This window comes from Syngnathus scovelli, chromosome 12 (assembly GCF_024217435.2).
Source record: "Syngnathus scovelli strain Florida chromosome 12, RoL_Ssco_1.2, whole genome shotgun sequence".
In the NCBI taxonomy this organism is placed as follows: Eukaryota; Metazoa; Chordata; class Actinopteri; order Syngnathiformes; family Syngnathidae; genus Syngnathus; species Syngnathus scovelli.
In genome coordinates, this window is record NC_090858.1 from 12,679,272 (window position 1) to 12,697,775 (window position 18,504).

Below are 18,504 nucleotides of genomic sequence, written 5' to 3' on the forward strand. Positions count from 1 at the left end.
AGTAATACATAATATGAAAATCAATGAAAAAAAAAATGGATGTCGGAGGTGCCCTCGATTGTCCTGGCAGTGTCCTCAAGGGGGCCAAGCCGCAGCTCCCCCATCCCGAACTGGTCCCCGAGAATCCAGCCAGCCGCTATCAGCTTTTGAGCCACCTAACCCCCTCCCCAGCCGGGGAGGAGGTGGGCAGAGAGAACAGAACAAACTCCGGCCAAATCGGCCATCACAAGTTAGTTAAAGGCCATCTCATAGAAATGTGTCTTTAAACACGTCTTAAATGTTTCTACTGAGGTAGTAGTTCTAATATCCATTGGTAGGGCATTCCAAAGCTCTGGAGCCCGAATAGAGAATGCGCTAGACCCTGCAGACATTTTCTTGGCCCTCGGTATAACTAAAAGACTAGCGTTTTGCGAACGAAGGTTACGAGACGGAACATAAGGAACGACTAGGTCGACGAGATATGAAGGCGCTAAGCCATGCAGTGCTTTATGGGTTAGTAGAAGAACCTTGAAGTCACATCTTAAATGGACCGGGAGCCAATGTAATTCGGCTAATATTGGGGTAATGTGATCAAATTTTCTTGACCGTGAGAGCAGCCTCGCAGCGGCATTTTGCACTAACTGTAGACTTTTAATACTGGATTTAGGAAGACCAGAGAATAATACATTACAGTAGTCCAGGCGCGACGTGACGAACGCATGTATAATGGTTTCCGCATCCCCGGTCGAGAGGATAGGACGAATTTTAGCAATATTACGAAGGTGAAAAAACGCAATCCTGGTTATATTCTTAATGTGTTTTTGAAAAGTGAGCGTTTGGTCAAATATTACCCCGAGATTAGTTACCGTATCACTCTGAGTGATAGTACGGTTATCTATAGTTATAGTGGTTTCCTTAAATAAATGTTGATAACGAGTAGGACCAATTATCAACATCTCAGTTTTATCCGGGTTAAGACGAAGGAAGTTGAGAGACATCCATTGCTTAATCTCCGCAAGGCACGCCTCGAGATTACAGCAGTCCTGTGGATCTGTCATCGATAACGGCATATATAATTGGGTGTCATCCGCGTAGCATTGAAAACTAATATTATATTTACGTATTATGTCCCCAAGCGGAATCATATAAATATTAAATAAAATCGGTCCGAGTACCGATCCCTGTGGGACACCACACGTAACATTATAAAGCTCGGAGGACGTATTACCATGGACCACTCGGTGCGTCCTGCCTGATAGATAGGAATTGAAGCAGCTTAGTGCTGACCCTGAGATACCAACACAACTTTTAAGACGCCCTAATAAAATATCGAAGTCTACAGTGTCAAAGGCAGCACTAAGATCAAGTAGTAACAATACAGACGACGTATTTGAATCCATAGCTATGAGGAGATCATTAGTCACTTTAGCAAGTGCTGTCTCTGTAGAATGATTAGCTCTAAAACCAGACTGAAAAGAGTCATATCGATTATTAGCGACCATGTAATCAATAAGATGCTGTGCTACTACTTTTTCAAGAAGTTTTGCTACGAATGGGAGGTTTGAAACTGGCCTATAATTACTGAGACAGTCCGGGTCAAGATTTGCTCGCTTAAGTAGTGGTTTAATAATAGCGGTTTTAAAGGCTATTGGCACTATCCCAGAGGAAACAGACAGATTGATTATATTTAAGACGGACGGTCCTAAAATTGGAAATAATTCTTTAAGTAGTTTGGCTGGAAGCGGGTCGAGTAAACATGTTGTTTGTTTAGCCGTACTAACCAATTTTGTAAGCATTTCAAGGGACACGCTTTTAAAATTTGAGAGGGTTATTGCATGATCCCCAGCGCTAGTAACCGGCGGAGCGATTGGCATGGTATTCTTGATCTCGTCCCTAATGGACTCAATCTTTTGAGCAAAAAATTTCATAAACTCGTCAGCTGAGTGGAAGGAGCTATCGGGGGTCGGCTGGCGCAGAGTTAGCTTTGCCACTGTATCAAATAAGTATTTAGGATTGTTTTTATTAAGATTAATGACTTGCGAAAAATAACGAGTTTTTGCTAAAATAAGCGCATCTTTATATTTCAGGAGGCTGTCCTTCCATGCCTGATGGAAAACCTCAAGTTTGGTTAAACGCCATCTGCGCTCATGCTTTCTACATAATTGTTTAAACGTACGTGTTTCATCTGTGAACCACGGAGTTGGCCATCTACGGCGAGTTTTCAGACGTAGCGGTGCCACAGAGTCGATGGCTTTTAATAATGTCGCATTGAATTCATTTGTAAGATTATCGATAGAGCCACTGTACGCGGGAAACATGGCGGTTGCCGGCGACAGTAACTCAGATAGCGCAGTTGCAGTCATGGAGTTAAAATTACGGCTGCTATAATTCTGATTGCTCAAAATTGCTTAAAATTTCAAATTTTATTAAAAAATGATCAGACAGAACAGTAGTGTATGGCAGTACTGTTATATTTGAGGTTGCTAGTCCCCGGGATAATACCAGATCTAAGGTATTTCCATTCTTATGCGTTGCTGCCTGTACAGCTTGCGTAAAACCAAACGTATCGATTAAAGTTTGAAATGCCGAAGTCAGTGGTTCTGACGGTGAATTCATGTGGATGTTGAAATCACCCATGATAACTATATTATCTGCATTTGTCACTAGATCAGCCACAACTTCTGAAAATTCATCCAGGAAGCCAGAGTAAGCCCCGGGTGGGCGGTAAATAACAAGATAGAATGACGGTAACGCAGTGGATCGCACAATGAGAACTTCAAATGTTTTAAATACGTGAATTGAGCGAGGCCTAAATCTAAGCTCAGAATTTGAGATGAGGGCGACACCCCCACCCTTTTTTCGAGGACGAGCCACATGCGAGCTCACAAAATTTGGAGGCGAGGCCTCGTTAAGTGGCAGCAGTTCATTAGGTTTTAACCAGGTCTCGCAAAGACCAAAAACGTTTAGATTATGTTCCGTGATAAGGTCATTAACGAGAACTGCTTTCGTATGAAGTGATCTAATATTCAAAAAAACGAATTTAAGTGTAATTGGTTGATCAGGGTGCGTATCTATCGAAGGATTTTTAAACGGGATGCGAGTAAAATTGTGTTCTCTAGGCCTAATATCACCTCTCAAAAGTTTATTAGGGCGGTGGGATGAAACGACCGTGGGAATTTGATGATGAGTATCTGTTACACATGTGAAGTTATCTAAAACAGGCACCGTTTCATCAGCAATACCGGTCGGGACGGAGTGATTGGATTTGTCTACTACCCCAGTAGAAAGTGTGTTTATGTGTACTGCAGCACTATTTAAACTGTCGCGCTCTAGTCTACACGAGGAGCTATGTGTATGCTGAAAGTTTAGCCTAGCGCTAGTTAACTTTAACTTAACAGACTCCAAACCCATCCTCACAGGTGGTCTAATCACCTGTGCCCTGGCCTGCTCTAAAGTGACCTGTCATGAGTGGCTCAAACAGTAATCTATATTCCTAGAAAGAGTGAAGGCGCCTTCACGGTTAGGGTGAAGGCCGTCCTTCCTCAGCAGGTCGGGGCGGCCCCAGAAGGAGGACCAGTTATCTATAAAATACAGTCCCTGCTTTTTACAGAACCCAGCCATCCATCGATTAAGGGAGACTAATCTACTAAACCTCTCATCAGTGCCTCTCCCAGGCAGGGGGCCAGAGACAAATACTCGATGCCGACTCATCTTTCTGGCAAGATCACAAGTCCTCGCTATGTTCTTCTTTGTGATCTCTGATTGTCCCATCCTAACATCATTGGAGCCGACGTGTATCACTATGTCCGAGTAGCTAGTGTTGTTGGAACTACGCTGTTGACTAGGCCTATTGCGAGTCAGCTCCCTAAGATTAGCTTCTATGTCGGGTGCTCTGCCCCCAGGAATACACATTACCGTGGCTGGATTTTTAAGCGTAATGTTGCGGGTAATGGAGTCGCCTATGACCAAAGTGCGAGGGCCAGTAGACCGAGATGACTTTGGACGGCTATGCGTCTTACCTGGCTCATCGCGATTAGCAAGCCGCTTGGGGCTAATGCTAACCGGGCTAGCGGGCTGACTGCAGCCCGCGTCTGTGTCCGCCGCAACTACTGTTATCGCACTATTCTGCTCTAACTGGCGGACACGTCCCTCTAGCAGAGACAACCTCTCTAAGAGAAGGGTGCAGTTGGTGCACGAAGCCGTACATACCTCTTGGTCCGCTGCCATACTTTGTGTCCGAAGAGCGACGATCTGTCAGAACAACCCGGAAACCGGAAGTCAACTCCAAACGTTCCCTTTTTAATAAAACATTGTGAATTGAACAGCAGTTCAAGTTTGCTGAGTTTGTGATGGCTGGATTCATCTTTCCAAAATCTGATAAGTAGCTGGTACAAGTTGCACTGGTAGTCCAGTGGTAGGACTCCCGTCTGCCATGCGGGAGGCTCGGCTTCGATTCCCGGTCAATGAAGTTCACTTTGAGTGGCTGTGAGTAAATTCATACATCTAGTGCCATTATTCAATATAATTTGCGCGCATCTGTGGCCCTAAAGTACATAATGATTAATATAGGCTGGTTTCAAACCACTAACATCCAGTCATTTTCTATACCGCTTGTCCCCACGGGGAACGTGGGCATACTGTAGCCTATCCTAGCAGTCATTGGGCAGTAGGCGGGGGACACCCTGAACCGGTTGCCAGCCAAGGGCATACACCAGGGGTGTCAAACTCATTTTGGTCTGGGGGCCACATACAACTTAATCGGATCTCAAGGGGGCCAGACCAGTAAACTCATTCCAAAATTACATAGAACTAACAATAAGTCCACTTCTTTTCTTTGTATTAGTGCAAAGAAGAAATAATTGCTTATTTCATCTATGGAAGCCATAGCCTCAAGAGATTTGGAACTAAAACAACCAAAAGTATGACGGTCCTTGGTAAGTAATAACGCTTTGAATCAGTGTTTGTGAACACTTTTGGATGTTATGGTCTCTTTTCCTCATTAAATGTTACAAAAAACTGTAGGCGGGTATATTTGCTTTCTACTGGGATGTAATCCACTCTTAATTCATATAATAATTTCTGTTCATAATTTGTAATATACAGGTTAGAAAGCTGTCTAGGATTGTGGAAAAGATTTTAGGACATGCACAAACAAGACAATGGAAAGGTTTAAATACACATACAAGCTTAATATATAGACACCATATATTGTAATGGACAACAGTGGACTAACAATGTGGCGGTGCTTTTTTTTGTTTCTTTTTTCTCCTGTTTCAGACTCTTCACTAATGACATAATGGCACTCTATAACTTGCAAGGTAGTGGCCGCCAGGGCAAGATGGCCTTCCAAAAGATGGCCTTTTATGAAATTGTCAAAGGTAAATTAAAATAAAACAAAAACAATAATTTGTTATTTTAGGATCGTGTCATGTTAGTGTGTGACTGAACTGGGTAATTGTACCATTCTGACAGTTACTTAATTAACATGGTTTGTCTCAATTAAATTCCTATGGTTATAGTCTGACTTTATTTCTTAATTACTTACAGCAGGGGTGTCAAAGTCAAATGGACGGAGGGCCAAATAAAAAAATTTGCTACAAGCCAAGGGCCGGACTGATCGAATGTTCATTGAAATTTTTTTAAATGACGCATATAGTCTAGTGAACCTAATTGAACCTACTGAAAACCTAACAAATATATTCCAATATGATCAGATAAATAAAGCAATATTTTCTTATGGCTCTGTCAGTAATCTTTAATTTTCAACAGACACAAAAGACAAATTTCCTTTATATAAAAATCCCCATAACATTAAAGGGAAATGTGCTTTCGGCAGTTTGCAAACATTTTTTAAGGTTGTGTTAAACTTATAATCATATTAATATTATATCTAGTATCGGAGTGCTCGTGTGGATTGGTGGGTGGCGAAGAATTTGCAGGTAAACTGCATGAACTTGTTTTCTTCGAAGTGTTGTGGAATAGGCCCAGACAGGGAGTACCGGACGAGAACACCTCAAGGTCGGTGAGAAACGAGAACAACATCACGTCCAGGTGGTCGGGCTTCGCGGGGAAAACCCAACCGCCTGACCTCAGTAATAACACCTAGACGGGGAGGAGATGGCCATCAACCAATCATCACACAATGTTTTGCATGCTTTAATATTCATATTGTGTTTCTTCAAAACTGGGCAACCCGGAAGAATGTATCGTCTTTTGGTGGTCACAAAAACGCACGAGTTTTAGTGTGAGGGACCAGGGACCCAGGCCAGTATTAGTGCGCTTTGTCAGGAATAAACAATTGGTAAATTTGGTCTGATTGATCTACTGGTCTTCTCTTTGACAGAACAAACTTGCAAAATTGTTAGGTGCGCCAGTGTGTGGATTGGGACATAGCAACTCATGTGTTAAGTGTTGATCGCAATTTGGAGTCAGATCAATAACTAAAATCCGTAGCCTAACAACATGAACATTAAATGAAAGAAACCTGTATTGTTTAAGGCACCATCAGTAACCTATATTTTATATTTTAGCAAAAGTGGTCTAAATTTACTTCAAAGAAAAAAATAATAGCAATTTTCTTTCATCCACTCAACTGAAATATTTTTAAAATATAATTGGATTGAAATACAATAAAATAAAGTGCAAAAATCTATTAATCAAAAACACTTTCCTCAAGGAGAAGTAACATGCAGTGAAAACAAATATTAAACTTTAACTTTTAAACTTTCTATTTTAGCAAAAGTGGGCTAAATTTACTTCAAAGAAAAAAATAATCCGCGTCTTTCGTTTCATAATGTCGTCTCAGATTATACTCTTTCAGTACCGCCACACTTTCTCCACACAGAAGACACAGGTTTTCCAGCTACCTCCGTGAAGATATACTCCGACTCCCACTTGTTTGAAACCCCCAGTTCTCAGTGTCCACCTTCCTTTTTGCCATTTTTGAAAGTTAATTTTACAGTTATGCTGACTGCTAATAATAAACACTGAAATGAAGCAGCGTACTGCTCGGTGCGTCACCGTTGCATTGTGGGAAATGTAGTATTGGTGCGTGTAAAAGATCTGCGGGCTGCCGGCTTGCTGCGGTCTGCGGGCCGGTTCTAATAATAAATCAAGATCATCCCAGGGGCCGTAAAAAACCTTCTCGCGGGCCGGATGTGGCCCGCGGGCCTTGACTCTGACATATGTGACTTACAGCGTAACCCAGTCAATAATGGGCGGTGCCATTGAGCCAGGTCCCTTGAAACCATGTTTAACTTTAGGCTTACATTGAAATGTTATGCACATCAAAAGGTGGTCGCAAAATGCCTTGAATTGTTTTTCTGTGGCCTAGCAAATTTCATGCATGCTCATGGAATATTAATATCACAAATTTACTATTTATCCTCGGTCTATGTTTGCAGAAGCAGTCCAGGTATCATACCCGGAGGCCACGGAGGAATCAGTGTATAAATCTATAGCACTGAAATTAAAACAGGCGCCAGCGCGTTGTGGTGGTGGGGGCTATATGAGGAAATGAACCAAAAGATTTTTTTTTTGTATATTTTGAATATTTTATTTTTTGAATGTTGTCCTTATTTGCCGCTGTCTAAATAATAATATATTTGCACATTATTTTGTTTTTGATGGTTTGATAATGTTTTCAAAAATGCATTTATTTAGATTAGCAGTTAGCGCCGATATGTACACATCTGTGTTACTGAAATAAAGTTAGAAGTCCAAAAACACACTGTATATTTTCCAAAACATCCTGGAACTACACAAAGGTAAGGATCTCAGGTTAAATGTATTGAAGTTGAATATACGTCTAGTGTCAAGGAACGGAATGGAGCAGGGTGACCAAATGCAGTTTGTACCAGGGTTTATTGGAAAACAAAAACTAACAGACTCGGGAAACTGACATGACTTAACAAACAAACCCAACAACAGGACTGACCGACAAAGATGTGCAACAAAAAGGCATGAAGACACTAAGACAACAACAATCCAACAGGGAGTGAGGGGCAGACAGGACTTATATACACGATAGGTAAAAAGAGGCAGGTGAGAATAATCAAACCAATCATGGGCACACAGGAGAGGAGGGGCGATCACACAGACAGAAACCCTGACAACAGACACGTCGTGGAACGGCTTGGGACGAGACGTGACATCTCGATGTTCAAATGATCACTAGCTATTAGCGCTAATCGCGCTGATAGCTATTAGCCCTCATTCGAACATCTACTCAATAAACGTCTGAAAAAACATTCACATAAAAGACGTCTATATTTGTTACACTTTTAGACGTGTTTTAGCCAAGACGTCTGGTTAGCATATAGACTTCTGATAGACGTCTATTAGACGTCGAAATGCTCGCAGACTCACGAGACAAAGGAGTTTGCTTTAGTGAGAGGATAATTTACTCACAGTGGCACCCGAATTGTGTGTGGGCTCAATGGTGATGTAACGGTGAAAGGTCGCCAGTGTCGAGCACCCTTACCCTTCTGGCGGAAAAATGACTGTAGTAGACAGATTCTGCGGAAATAGCACAGCGGAGTAATTAATTATAATTTTGCGGCGTAGCGAAAGTGTCGTAGAAAATTAGAAATGCAAAGAATAACGACAAAATAGGTGCAATATAGTTTCTGTGGTACAGTGCAACTTCTGGGTTATAAATGATTGTGGTATATGGTTTTTGCTGCTTCGCTGGTCTCCAAAAAACACTCTGTGATCGGTGGCTGTTTCCCGACGAATGAGCACTTCAGAGACCCACGGCTGATTGGGAAAAGATTTTATTCAACCGATGTCAGAGTGAAGTCTTTCCAAAAAGTTGAGTGGCCCCAGGCATGGATGTAAAAAGCCCCCCAACCCCTGTCAGGCCCGTATCTTTTATACCTGGCAAGGAGCTGATGTCATGGCTTTGTGTACCAGCTGCGGTTTTCAATCTACTAGTTTACTTCAGTCCTAAAAAGGAGATCTTGACCAGCGCTGTTGGTGATGGACGACAACAGCCACTTTACCTTATTATAGGATTGCACACATTGCTGAAACTGAATTCTTCCTGACCAGCAAATATAGAATAGAATCGTATCACTGACGCCAGGTGGACATTCTAAGGCCACCTACAGGAATAGAGGGAATTCCAAATTACACTTCATTCCCCCCTTCCGGGACAAAGTAATAGTCCCGGAAACGGTCTAACAAAAGATGACATCGGTAAAGGTCCAAACATCTTCCCCCAACCAAATTTTATATATGCTCACGTCTACAATTTGGCCCAAAAATCCTCAGCCTAAATCACGCTCAAGGCATGCTACGTAAGGTTATTTTAACTAGGAAAGCTCAAACTATTTAGTTAGCCAATTGCTCCCTGACAACAATCTGAGGCCTCTCGGGAACCACAAGCAAAGAAAATTGAAGTCCACGTTATTCAAACGACGATACCACCCCCCTTAGGTAATACCCTTACAACGGTGACAAATTGCGAAGTAATAAATTTGGCGTGGCCCGTTAGAAGCCCCAAAAAGCTGCCGGCCCTTCCTCAAGAAAAAAAACCCCTGTCAGTCTAATGACAAGGAAAAAGAGGAAGGCCCTTTCTACTAACCCCAGTGGTTCCCCTCACCTGGTGTCACCCAGGTGTAAGGAGCCCTGGCACATTACAAACCACAAAACAGTATGAGCTCACCAAACAGTGTGAAAATGGAATGACATGTCCACCTATCACCAAACAGTGAAATTGTACCGTCACATGATCAGCATGCCAGCAGGTAACAAAATGAGGTAAATAATATTGGAATAAACAATGAGGTATATAGTAATGAGGTATCAAAACATGCTATCAAAACAAGCCCCCGAAATGTCGCCCCCCTTCTTCATCTAAGTGAGTCCATTCCCCGAATCTTCAGCGATAGGACGTGCTGGGTATCACTGCCCAGGGCCTGCTGTCCATACAAAGTCCTTATGTCCAGGTTACTGTCCATAGAGTCCCTTGCACGGCCCCGGTCAGCATTCAGAGGTTCTGGAACGAATAAGAACTACTGCCAGTATCGAGTGATGACAATGGCACTCGACGCAAAACACATGCAACTTTGACACAATAATGATGGTAAACTGGTCACGGGCTGGGCAACAACATACGGTGGACCACATTCCAGTGGAATCATGCAACACATCACACAAAAAGGAAAATGAAAACCCAAGGAATTGGTGCTACGCCGATGTTCCCACTCCTTCATCCCCTAACTTTGTGTTTTCATTTTCGTGTATAGCTCTATTTTTTGTATTTTTCTGGTATTAATTCTCCTCTCCCATGCACTCCCCTTCTCATTCTGTTATGTTTAATCCGAGTACCTGTCATTCACTATCATTTCATCAGAGTAAGTCAGATCAGTCTTACAGTCGATCGGGAGCAGCGGCATCTGGGTCTGGTCCCTTGGCATTACCACGCCTATCCACCGTAATATCATGGCCTTTGCGCAAGTCATTATCACAGTGCAAAAACATAGCATCACACATAGTGATATCCCGAGCGCCCCCAACACTTGCGCCACTATCGTCCCCACATGTCCCAGTCTATCCTGAATCCAGCTGGTTGCTGACCAACCAGTGCCCTCGGACGGTCCAAAAGAATCTCGAATAACTTTAAGCGCGTCGATGATACTGGTAATGTTGTCGGTGTTATCTGGGATCAAAGTGTAGCAAGCGTCATCTGTCAAGTTTAGGGCTATGCACAACCCCCCTTGCCTCGCCAAGATATAATCCAAAGCCATGTCATGTTTAAGCAGGGTCAGCCGATGGCTCTTTTGTGTAAGTGACAACTGTCGGAAGCCCTTGATCGTCTCATTCGCAAATCCCTGGAGGGTGTACGTAATGTTATCAATGTGATCTGCCAAAAATGTCACCCCATACCAGGGAAAGATCCCAAGGCCCCATTTTTCTCCCAAGCTAATTCTCCAATGGTACGCGTCCGTAGTGTGAAACGCCGCCATCTCCCTCTTGGCCCTGCTTGGGACCGCCTGATAAGTCTCCCCCTCTGGCTTGTGGCCCCTCTTTATTGTCATCACCTCAAATGGGAGCTTCAGGGTAGCAGAATAGCAGCAACCCAACCATCCATAAGGCAAAAACAAATAAGCTTTAGTCCCACATACCCACCAGATGTCTCTAAGGTTACCTATGGTTGTGTTTCCAGGCACCGTGCGATTCTCCACCATCACCGTAATCGCATTATAGGAGTCGGGTAGAGGAAAGGTCACCGGATGGATGGCTCCCCTTTCCCCCCATGCTTCACCTGGGAATTGCATAGAGTAATAGTTGCAATCTGCCACCCCCATAGGCACCCCCAGACCACCGTGAGTCACATTAGAGCAAAAACAGGCGGGCACCTTTATAGATGGCACATCTATGGATTCTGGTACCGCAACTTGAATGTCCTCATGCACGGCGAGCATATCCAAATACAAAACAACTGTGACATCAGCCTGTATCTGCCACCTAAACCCGCTACAAAAAGCAGAAGGAAACTGTCCTCTTCTGCCGAGGACTGTGAACCTGAGCCGCTAGCCAACGGCAAGGACCTGGGAATTGCGGATGATGCCTCTCTGTTTGACAGTGAATGCTTGACAGAGAGCAATGGCGGGCACATGTCAGACAGCTCCGATAGCCAAACAATACCGCAAGCTAACACAGTTATGGAACTGAAGGGACGATATACGAAATATACACAGCTCAAAAAAATTAAAGGAACATTTTTTTACCAGGGTAGGGCATGAATTCAATTAGACTTTTCCGATACGGTTTTGGTCATGTACGTGGCAGAGGGGGTTGTTCATCAGTTTCAGCTGCATTGGTGATGATGGAATTAACAGCAGGTGCACTAGAGGGGCAACAACGAGATGGTCCCCAAAACTGGACTGATTTTGCAGGTGGAGGCCATTTCAAGTTCTTCCCTCTTGATCTTTGTTAACTGTTTTTCCACAAGTGTTGGCTTTAGCTAGAGTCATTATCACGACTGGGAGCATGAGGCAATTTCTTAACTCTCCTGAAGTTGCGCAGATTGTCCAACTCCTCCAGGATGGCACATCCATGCGTGCTGTTGCAAGAAGATTTGATGTGTCTCCCAGTACAATCTTCAGAGCATGGAGGAAATTTCAGGAGACAGGCAGTTACTCTAGGAGAGCTGGACAGGGCCGTAGACGGTCCTCATTCCATCAGCAGGACCGATATCTGCTGCTTTGTGTAAGGAGGAATAGGTTGAGCACTGCCCGAGCCCTACAGAATGACCTCCAGCAGGCTACTGGTGTGAATGTCTCTGCCCAAACAGTCAGAAACCGACTTCACGAGGGTGGCCTCAGGGCACGACGTCCTGTAGTGTTTCCTGTGCTCATTGCTCAGCACCGTGGAGCTCGATTGGCATTTGCCATAGAACACCAAAATTGGCAAGTCCGCCACTGGCGCCCTGTGCTTTTCACAGATGAGAGCAGGTTTACCCTGAGCACCTGTGATAGACGTGAAAGGGTCTGCAGAACCCAAGGAGAGCACTATGCTGCCTGCAACATCATTCAGCATGACCGGTTTGGTGGTGGGTCAGTGATGGTCTGGGGAGGCATTTCCATGGAGGGATGAACAGGCCTCTACAGGCTAGAGAATGGCAGTCTGACTGCCATTAGGTATCGGGATGAAATCCTTGCACCAATGGGCAGTAGGTCCTGGGTTCTTCCTGATCCACAACAATGCCCGGCTTATTGTGGCAAGAGTACGCAGACAGTATCTGGAGGATGAAGGAATTGACACAATTGAATGGCCCTCACGATCACCTGATCTAAACCCGATAGAACACCTCTGGGGCATAATGTTTCGGTCCATCATACGCCGCCAGGTTGCTCCTCAGACTTTACAGGAGCTCACAGATGCCCTTAGACAGATCTGGGAGAACATCTCACAAGACACCATCCGTCGTCTCATTAGGAGCATGCCGCGACGTTGTCAAGCATGCATACAAGCTCGTGGGGGCCACAAAAGATATTGAAAATAATTTTGAGTTGCAAAAATTGAATTTAGGCAAAAAGGACGAGTCTGCCATATCATTTTTTCACTTTGATTTTCAAAGTCAAAGTCAAAGTCAGCTTTATTGTCAATTTCTCCACATGCCAAAGACACACAAAGAAACCGAAATTTCGTTCCCCCCTGTCCCACGGTGACAAGACATGGCTCACAACAGACAAACAAGTAACAAGTATAACAAAAGCGTGCTGAATAAATAATGAATAAATAACACAACAATAAATAAATAAATAAGAGGAGCAGAAAAAAAAAGGAGCAAGTGCGCGTACAGCAGACATTCCCGAAAATAGCGCAACAGTGCCACACGCTACGCAGAAGGGGGTAGCGAGTTCAGGGCCCTAACAGCCTGGGGAAAGAAGCTGTTGGCAAGTCTGGTGGTGCGGGAGCGCAGGCTCCTGTACCTCTTCCCAGAGGGCAGAAGGTCAAACAAAGAGTGAGCCGGGTGACTCACATCTCTGGCAATCGAGGTTGCCTTGCGGGCGAGATGGGAGGTGTAAATGTCCTTCAGGGAGGGGAGCGAAGCACCAATAATCTTACCAGCCGTATTCACTATGCGCTGCAGGGCCTTCAAGTTCTGTTCAGTGCAGTTACCACCCCAGACAGCGATGCAACTGGTGATGACGCTCTCAATAGTGCCACGGTAGAATGTAGACAGGACTGCCTGAGGAGCACATGCACGCCTGAGCTTCCGCAGGAAGTACAGGCGGCGCTGAGCTTTCTTTGCCAGTGACGAGGTGTTTTTGGGGTGTCTGTATACTGAGCCCTCTGTAGGCTGAAAACTTTTATTTCCATCAAAAGATGTGGCATCCTTTAGTTCCAGAGACATTAAACTGTCCATATCAGTATAGATATCCGCCCCAAAAAATGTCACCATTGAAATCTGGTGTGTTTTCAAAGTGTTCCTTTAATTTTTCTGAGCAGTGTATGAAGCCATGTGACGTAGCCCTTACAAAGTTAAAATACCTGACCATAAATGACAGTCTACTGGTAGAGAACGGCGACTCTGGCAAAAGGGTGGAAAAGGCACTGTGAACCTGAGCCACTACCCAACGGCAAGGACCTGGGAATTGCGGATGATGACTCTCTATTTGACAGTGAATGCTCTAGAGCACATATGTCAGAGTCAAGGCCCGCGGGCCACATCCGGCCCGCGAGAAGGTTTTTTACGGCCCCTGGGATGATCTTGATTTATTATTAGAACCGGCCCGCAGACCGCAGCAAGCCGGCAGCCCGCAGATCTTTTACACGCACCAATACTACATTTCCCACAATGCAACGGTGACGCACCGAGCAGTACGCTGCTTCATTTCAGTGTTTATTATTAGCAGTCAGCATAACTGTAAAATTAACTTTCAAAAATGGCAAAAAGGAAGGTGGACACTGAGAACTGGGGGTTTCAAACAAGTGGGAGTCGGAGTATATCTTCACGGAGGTAGCTGGAAAACCTGTGTCTTCTGTGTGGAGAAAGTGTGGCGGTACTGAAAGAGTATAATCTGAGACGACATTATGAAACGAAAGACGCGGATTATTTTTTTCTTTGAAGTAAATTTAGCCCACTTTTGCTAAAATAGAAAGTTTAAAAGTTAAAGTTTAATATTTGTTTTCACTGCATGTTACTTCTCCTTGAGGAAAGTGTTTTTGATTAATAGATTTTTGCACTTTATTTTATTGTATTTCAATCCAATTATATTTTAAAAATATTTCAGTTGAGTGGATGAAAGAAAATTGCTATACAATCAGATAGAAACGGGAACAAAATGTTACATGATTTCTTGTGTGACAATCTATTTATTCAGAATCCAGCTGATCATTGTGTGTACACTAAAGAAACAGAAAATCAAAAAGTGGTCATTGTGATATGGGTCGATGACCTGATTATTGTTGCCAGTGATGACAATGTGATGAAGAATGTAAAAGAAATGCTCACAGCCAAATTCAAAATGAAAGACTTAGGTAAACTGAGCAACTTTCATGTCACAGAAAAGATATGTTGACAAAATACTTGACAGATTTGATATGCAAGATTGTAAGCCACGAGCAACACCATGTGAACCTAAGCTTAACTATTCTGAAAACGCAGAAACCCTGAGTGATCTGAAGAAATATAGAGGCCGTTGGCAGCTTAATCTATTTATGTTAGATAAATTGTATATATATGTTATCATGCGTTCCCTAATGAGTACTTATTAATAAAGTTATTGCGCAGAATGCTTGCTGTTTCTTCTTGCAGACATCACCCAGTCCACAGCAAGTCAAACGATGCTGTCTGGAGCTTCCTGACCTTCTACACATCTGGGAATCCAAGAAAGTTGTTGATGTCTGCACATGTCATTTTGTCTATGCACTCTTTTCACATGACTACTTTGTTTCCCATAACATTCACTTTTCGTTTCTCATGGGATCCTGTCCGCGACTTCTAGTTTCACATAGAATCTCGTTTCTTCACTCTTGAGACAAAGCCCACGCTTTCCCCCCCACCTATCAGGGGCTAGTCTCACATTGTAGGTAGGGCATTCCTAAATAAAAAGAGAGGAGTGTAAACAAGACCTTTAGTGTATTTTGGATTGCTGTAAGTCTGGATGCACTCCTCGCGAGAAAAGATCAACATTCTGTCTCACTGGTTTTGTCTGCTGATCCTTTTGCTGAATCTGAACCTAACAATTTATCAACATGTACCAGACCAGATCTAAGCTTTGTAGTGAGCAAACTTTCCCAATACCTTTCCAAACCAACTATAGAACAATGAGCTACAATAAAATATGTACTGAGGGCACAAAGCAAAAGATGTTGGGTTACAAAAAGAGTGATGGTGAACCACTTGGGTTGGAAGCATTCAGTGATGCAAACTGGGCTGAACATGATACTGACAGACGTAGTACGTCAGGTTATTGTGTTAGCTTGAGCCAATTTGGTCCCTTAATTTCATGGAAAACCAAAAGACAAGCAACAGTAGCTCTTTCAATGTGTGAAGCTGAATACATGGCCTTGGCTTCAACTGTACAAGAATGTCTGTATTTAGTCCAACTGTTAGATGGTATTGATGGGTCATTACAAGCAGCCAAAGGTTTATGAAGACAATCAAGGAGCCATAGCCTTAGCTAAAAATCCTGTACAAAGACAACGATGTAAACATGTTGACATAAAGTACCATTTTGTAAGATCAACTGTTAACTATGGCAAAGTAATGCTGGACTACTGTTCAACAGAACATATGGTGGCTGATATCATGACAAAACCTCCAACAAAGTCTAAGTTGATGAATTTTGTGGCATTTATGTTTGGAGAGTAGAAATCTGTTTATGGAATGTGTTTCTATCATATGATGAATTTTGAGGTATTTATGTTTATGAAATGTGTATGCATTACTTTGAGAAAAATCATTATATTTCTATTTTGCATGTATTTACCAATATAAGAGCAAGTGGGGGTGTTAGTATATGTGCTCTGTATATTGAGAGTTTTATTTTGAAGGATGCTACACAGGAGGTACTGATTTTACTATTTCTGTTTGACAAATGTTCTTGATAAAATCCAGGTGTTACCAATGTGTTAATTGGGCACTGGCAAACCAAAGTGAGTTGTGTGACGGTCGTCATTTTTGCTGTCTCCACAGTATTACTTATTTTATTTAAATAACGCTGCTAACACTGACTACCAGCTGCCTGTGAAAAGGAAACATGCTTTTAAGAGTCGAGCAAGCCCCTGCAACTACACTTTCACAAGGGACACTTTAATTGAGAGGCTTCGAGACAAAGGCACAAAAATCGAAGATTGTTGTTTGGCTTGCCTGATGTGGTTGTTGCAGCACCCATTCTTTGAAGGTGGTCTTTGTTTCAAATGCAAGAAAAACTTCACAGAAACACTGCATTGCTACGAAGAAGATGACCACCAGTTGTACTGCACCGTGTGCTGTGGCGGGTCAGAGGTCATGTTTCTGTAAGGAGTGCGTGGAGATCCTGGTGGGAGAGGTAACCTTTTGTGAGCTGAAAGATATTGATCCGTGGAGCTGCTACATTTGCCAGCCAACACAGAGTGAGGGAAAGCTCAAACTCAGGCCAGACTGGAGCGTCAAGGTCCAAGACTTCTCTGCCAACAACAGCGCCATGAAGTTTGAGCCTCATACAGATTACCCGGCCATCGCTGCAGATAGACACAAGCCCTTGAAGGTTCTGTCACTCTTTGACGGTATCGCAACATGATGCCTGGTCCTCAAGGACCTTGGCTTCAAGGTGGAACGCTACATTGCGTCAGAGATTTGTGAGGATTCCATCGTGGTGGGTATGATCAAGCACGCTGGCAAGATTGAATACGTCAGCGACGTCTGCACCATCACAAGGAAACACCGTGCTGAATGGGGCCCTTTTGACCTGCTGATTGGAGGAAGTCCTTGCAAATACCTCTCCATGGTCAATCCCCTACGGAAAGGATTGTTTGAGGGCACCGGAAGGCTCTTCCTTGAATTCTACCACATTTTGACGCTGCTGCAGTCAAAGGAGGGTGACGACCGGCCTTTCTTCTGGCTCTTTGAAAATGTGGTGTTCATGTCCAGCAGAGACAATACGGACATCTGCAGATTCCTGAAGTGCAATCCTGTTTGTGACTGTCAATCCTGTGTGACTGTCAGCCCCACACATCGAGCTCGCTACTTCTGGGGAAACCTTCCAGGCAAGAATAGGTCGGTGGGCGCATCCCTGGATCAAAAAGTGAATCTTCAGGATTGTTTGGAAGTTGGCCGTGTAGCAAAGCTGGACAAGGTGCGAACCATCACAACAAAGACAAACTCCATGATTCAAGTGAAATTGAGACTTCCGGTCATCATGAACGGCAACTGTGGTGTAGTGAAATGGAGCAGATTTTTGGCTTCCCCAAACATTACACGGATGTGAACAATATGGGCCGCCTGCAGCGCCAGAGGGTCCTGGGGCATTCCTGGAGCATCGCCGTCATTCGCAACCTGATAGCGCCACTCAAGGATTACTTCGAATGTGAATCACACCAGCCAAGTCCGTAAGGCCGCAGATGCATGGATACCGTTTCTGGACTAAAAACCGCAGCCGAATAAAAGCCACGCCAGATAAAATTAGGGGAAAGTATGGTTTTGTTTATATATTAGTAGCACGGGACAATAAGCTAGAGGTGTTTTAATGTTTAATTTCCATATATATGCACAAATCATACAAAATCCATTGATAAGCTGCACTGGACTATAAAATGCAGGGATCAAAGCTTGTGCAAAAAGTAGTGGCTTATAGTCCAGAAAGTACAGTACTTCCATGCACGAGCGTGAGAGCTCTTCCCGGAAAACCAAATGCTTGCCACTGTATGTTGGTGTCCTCCCACAATTCAAAGAACGTGTGTTAATTGGCCTTGGGTTAGAATGTGAATGTGGGTTTTTATTTTTCAATAAGTGCCTTGCAATTGGCTGCCCACTGGTCCAGTGAGCCTGCCCCTTGCAATCCTACTAAAGAAAAATGATAAATGGAT

General features: G+C 43.6%; 1 protein-coding gene across 1 annotated transcript; it reads left to right on the forward strand.

The window, feature by feature from the left end:
- Positions 1–16,901: 16,901 nt before the first annotated feature.
- On the forward strand, positions 16,902–18,112 carry LOC125978888 (DNA (cytosine-5)-methyltransferase 3B-like). The gene is given in 2 exon segments (XM_068652629.1): positions 16,902–17,844; positions 17,847–18,112. Coding segments are annotated over 2 exon segments (1,128 nt in total). The 3' UTR covers positions 18,032–18,112.
- Positions 18,113–18,504: the final 392 nt, after the last annotated feature.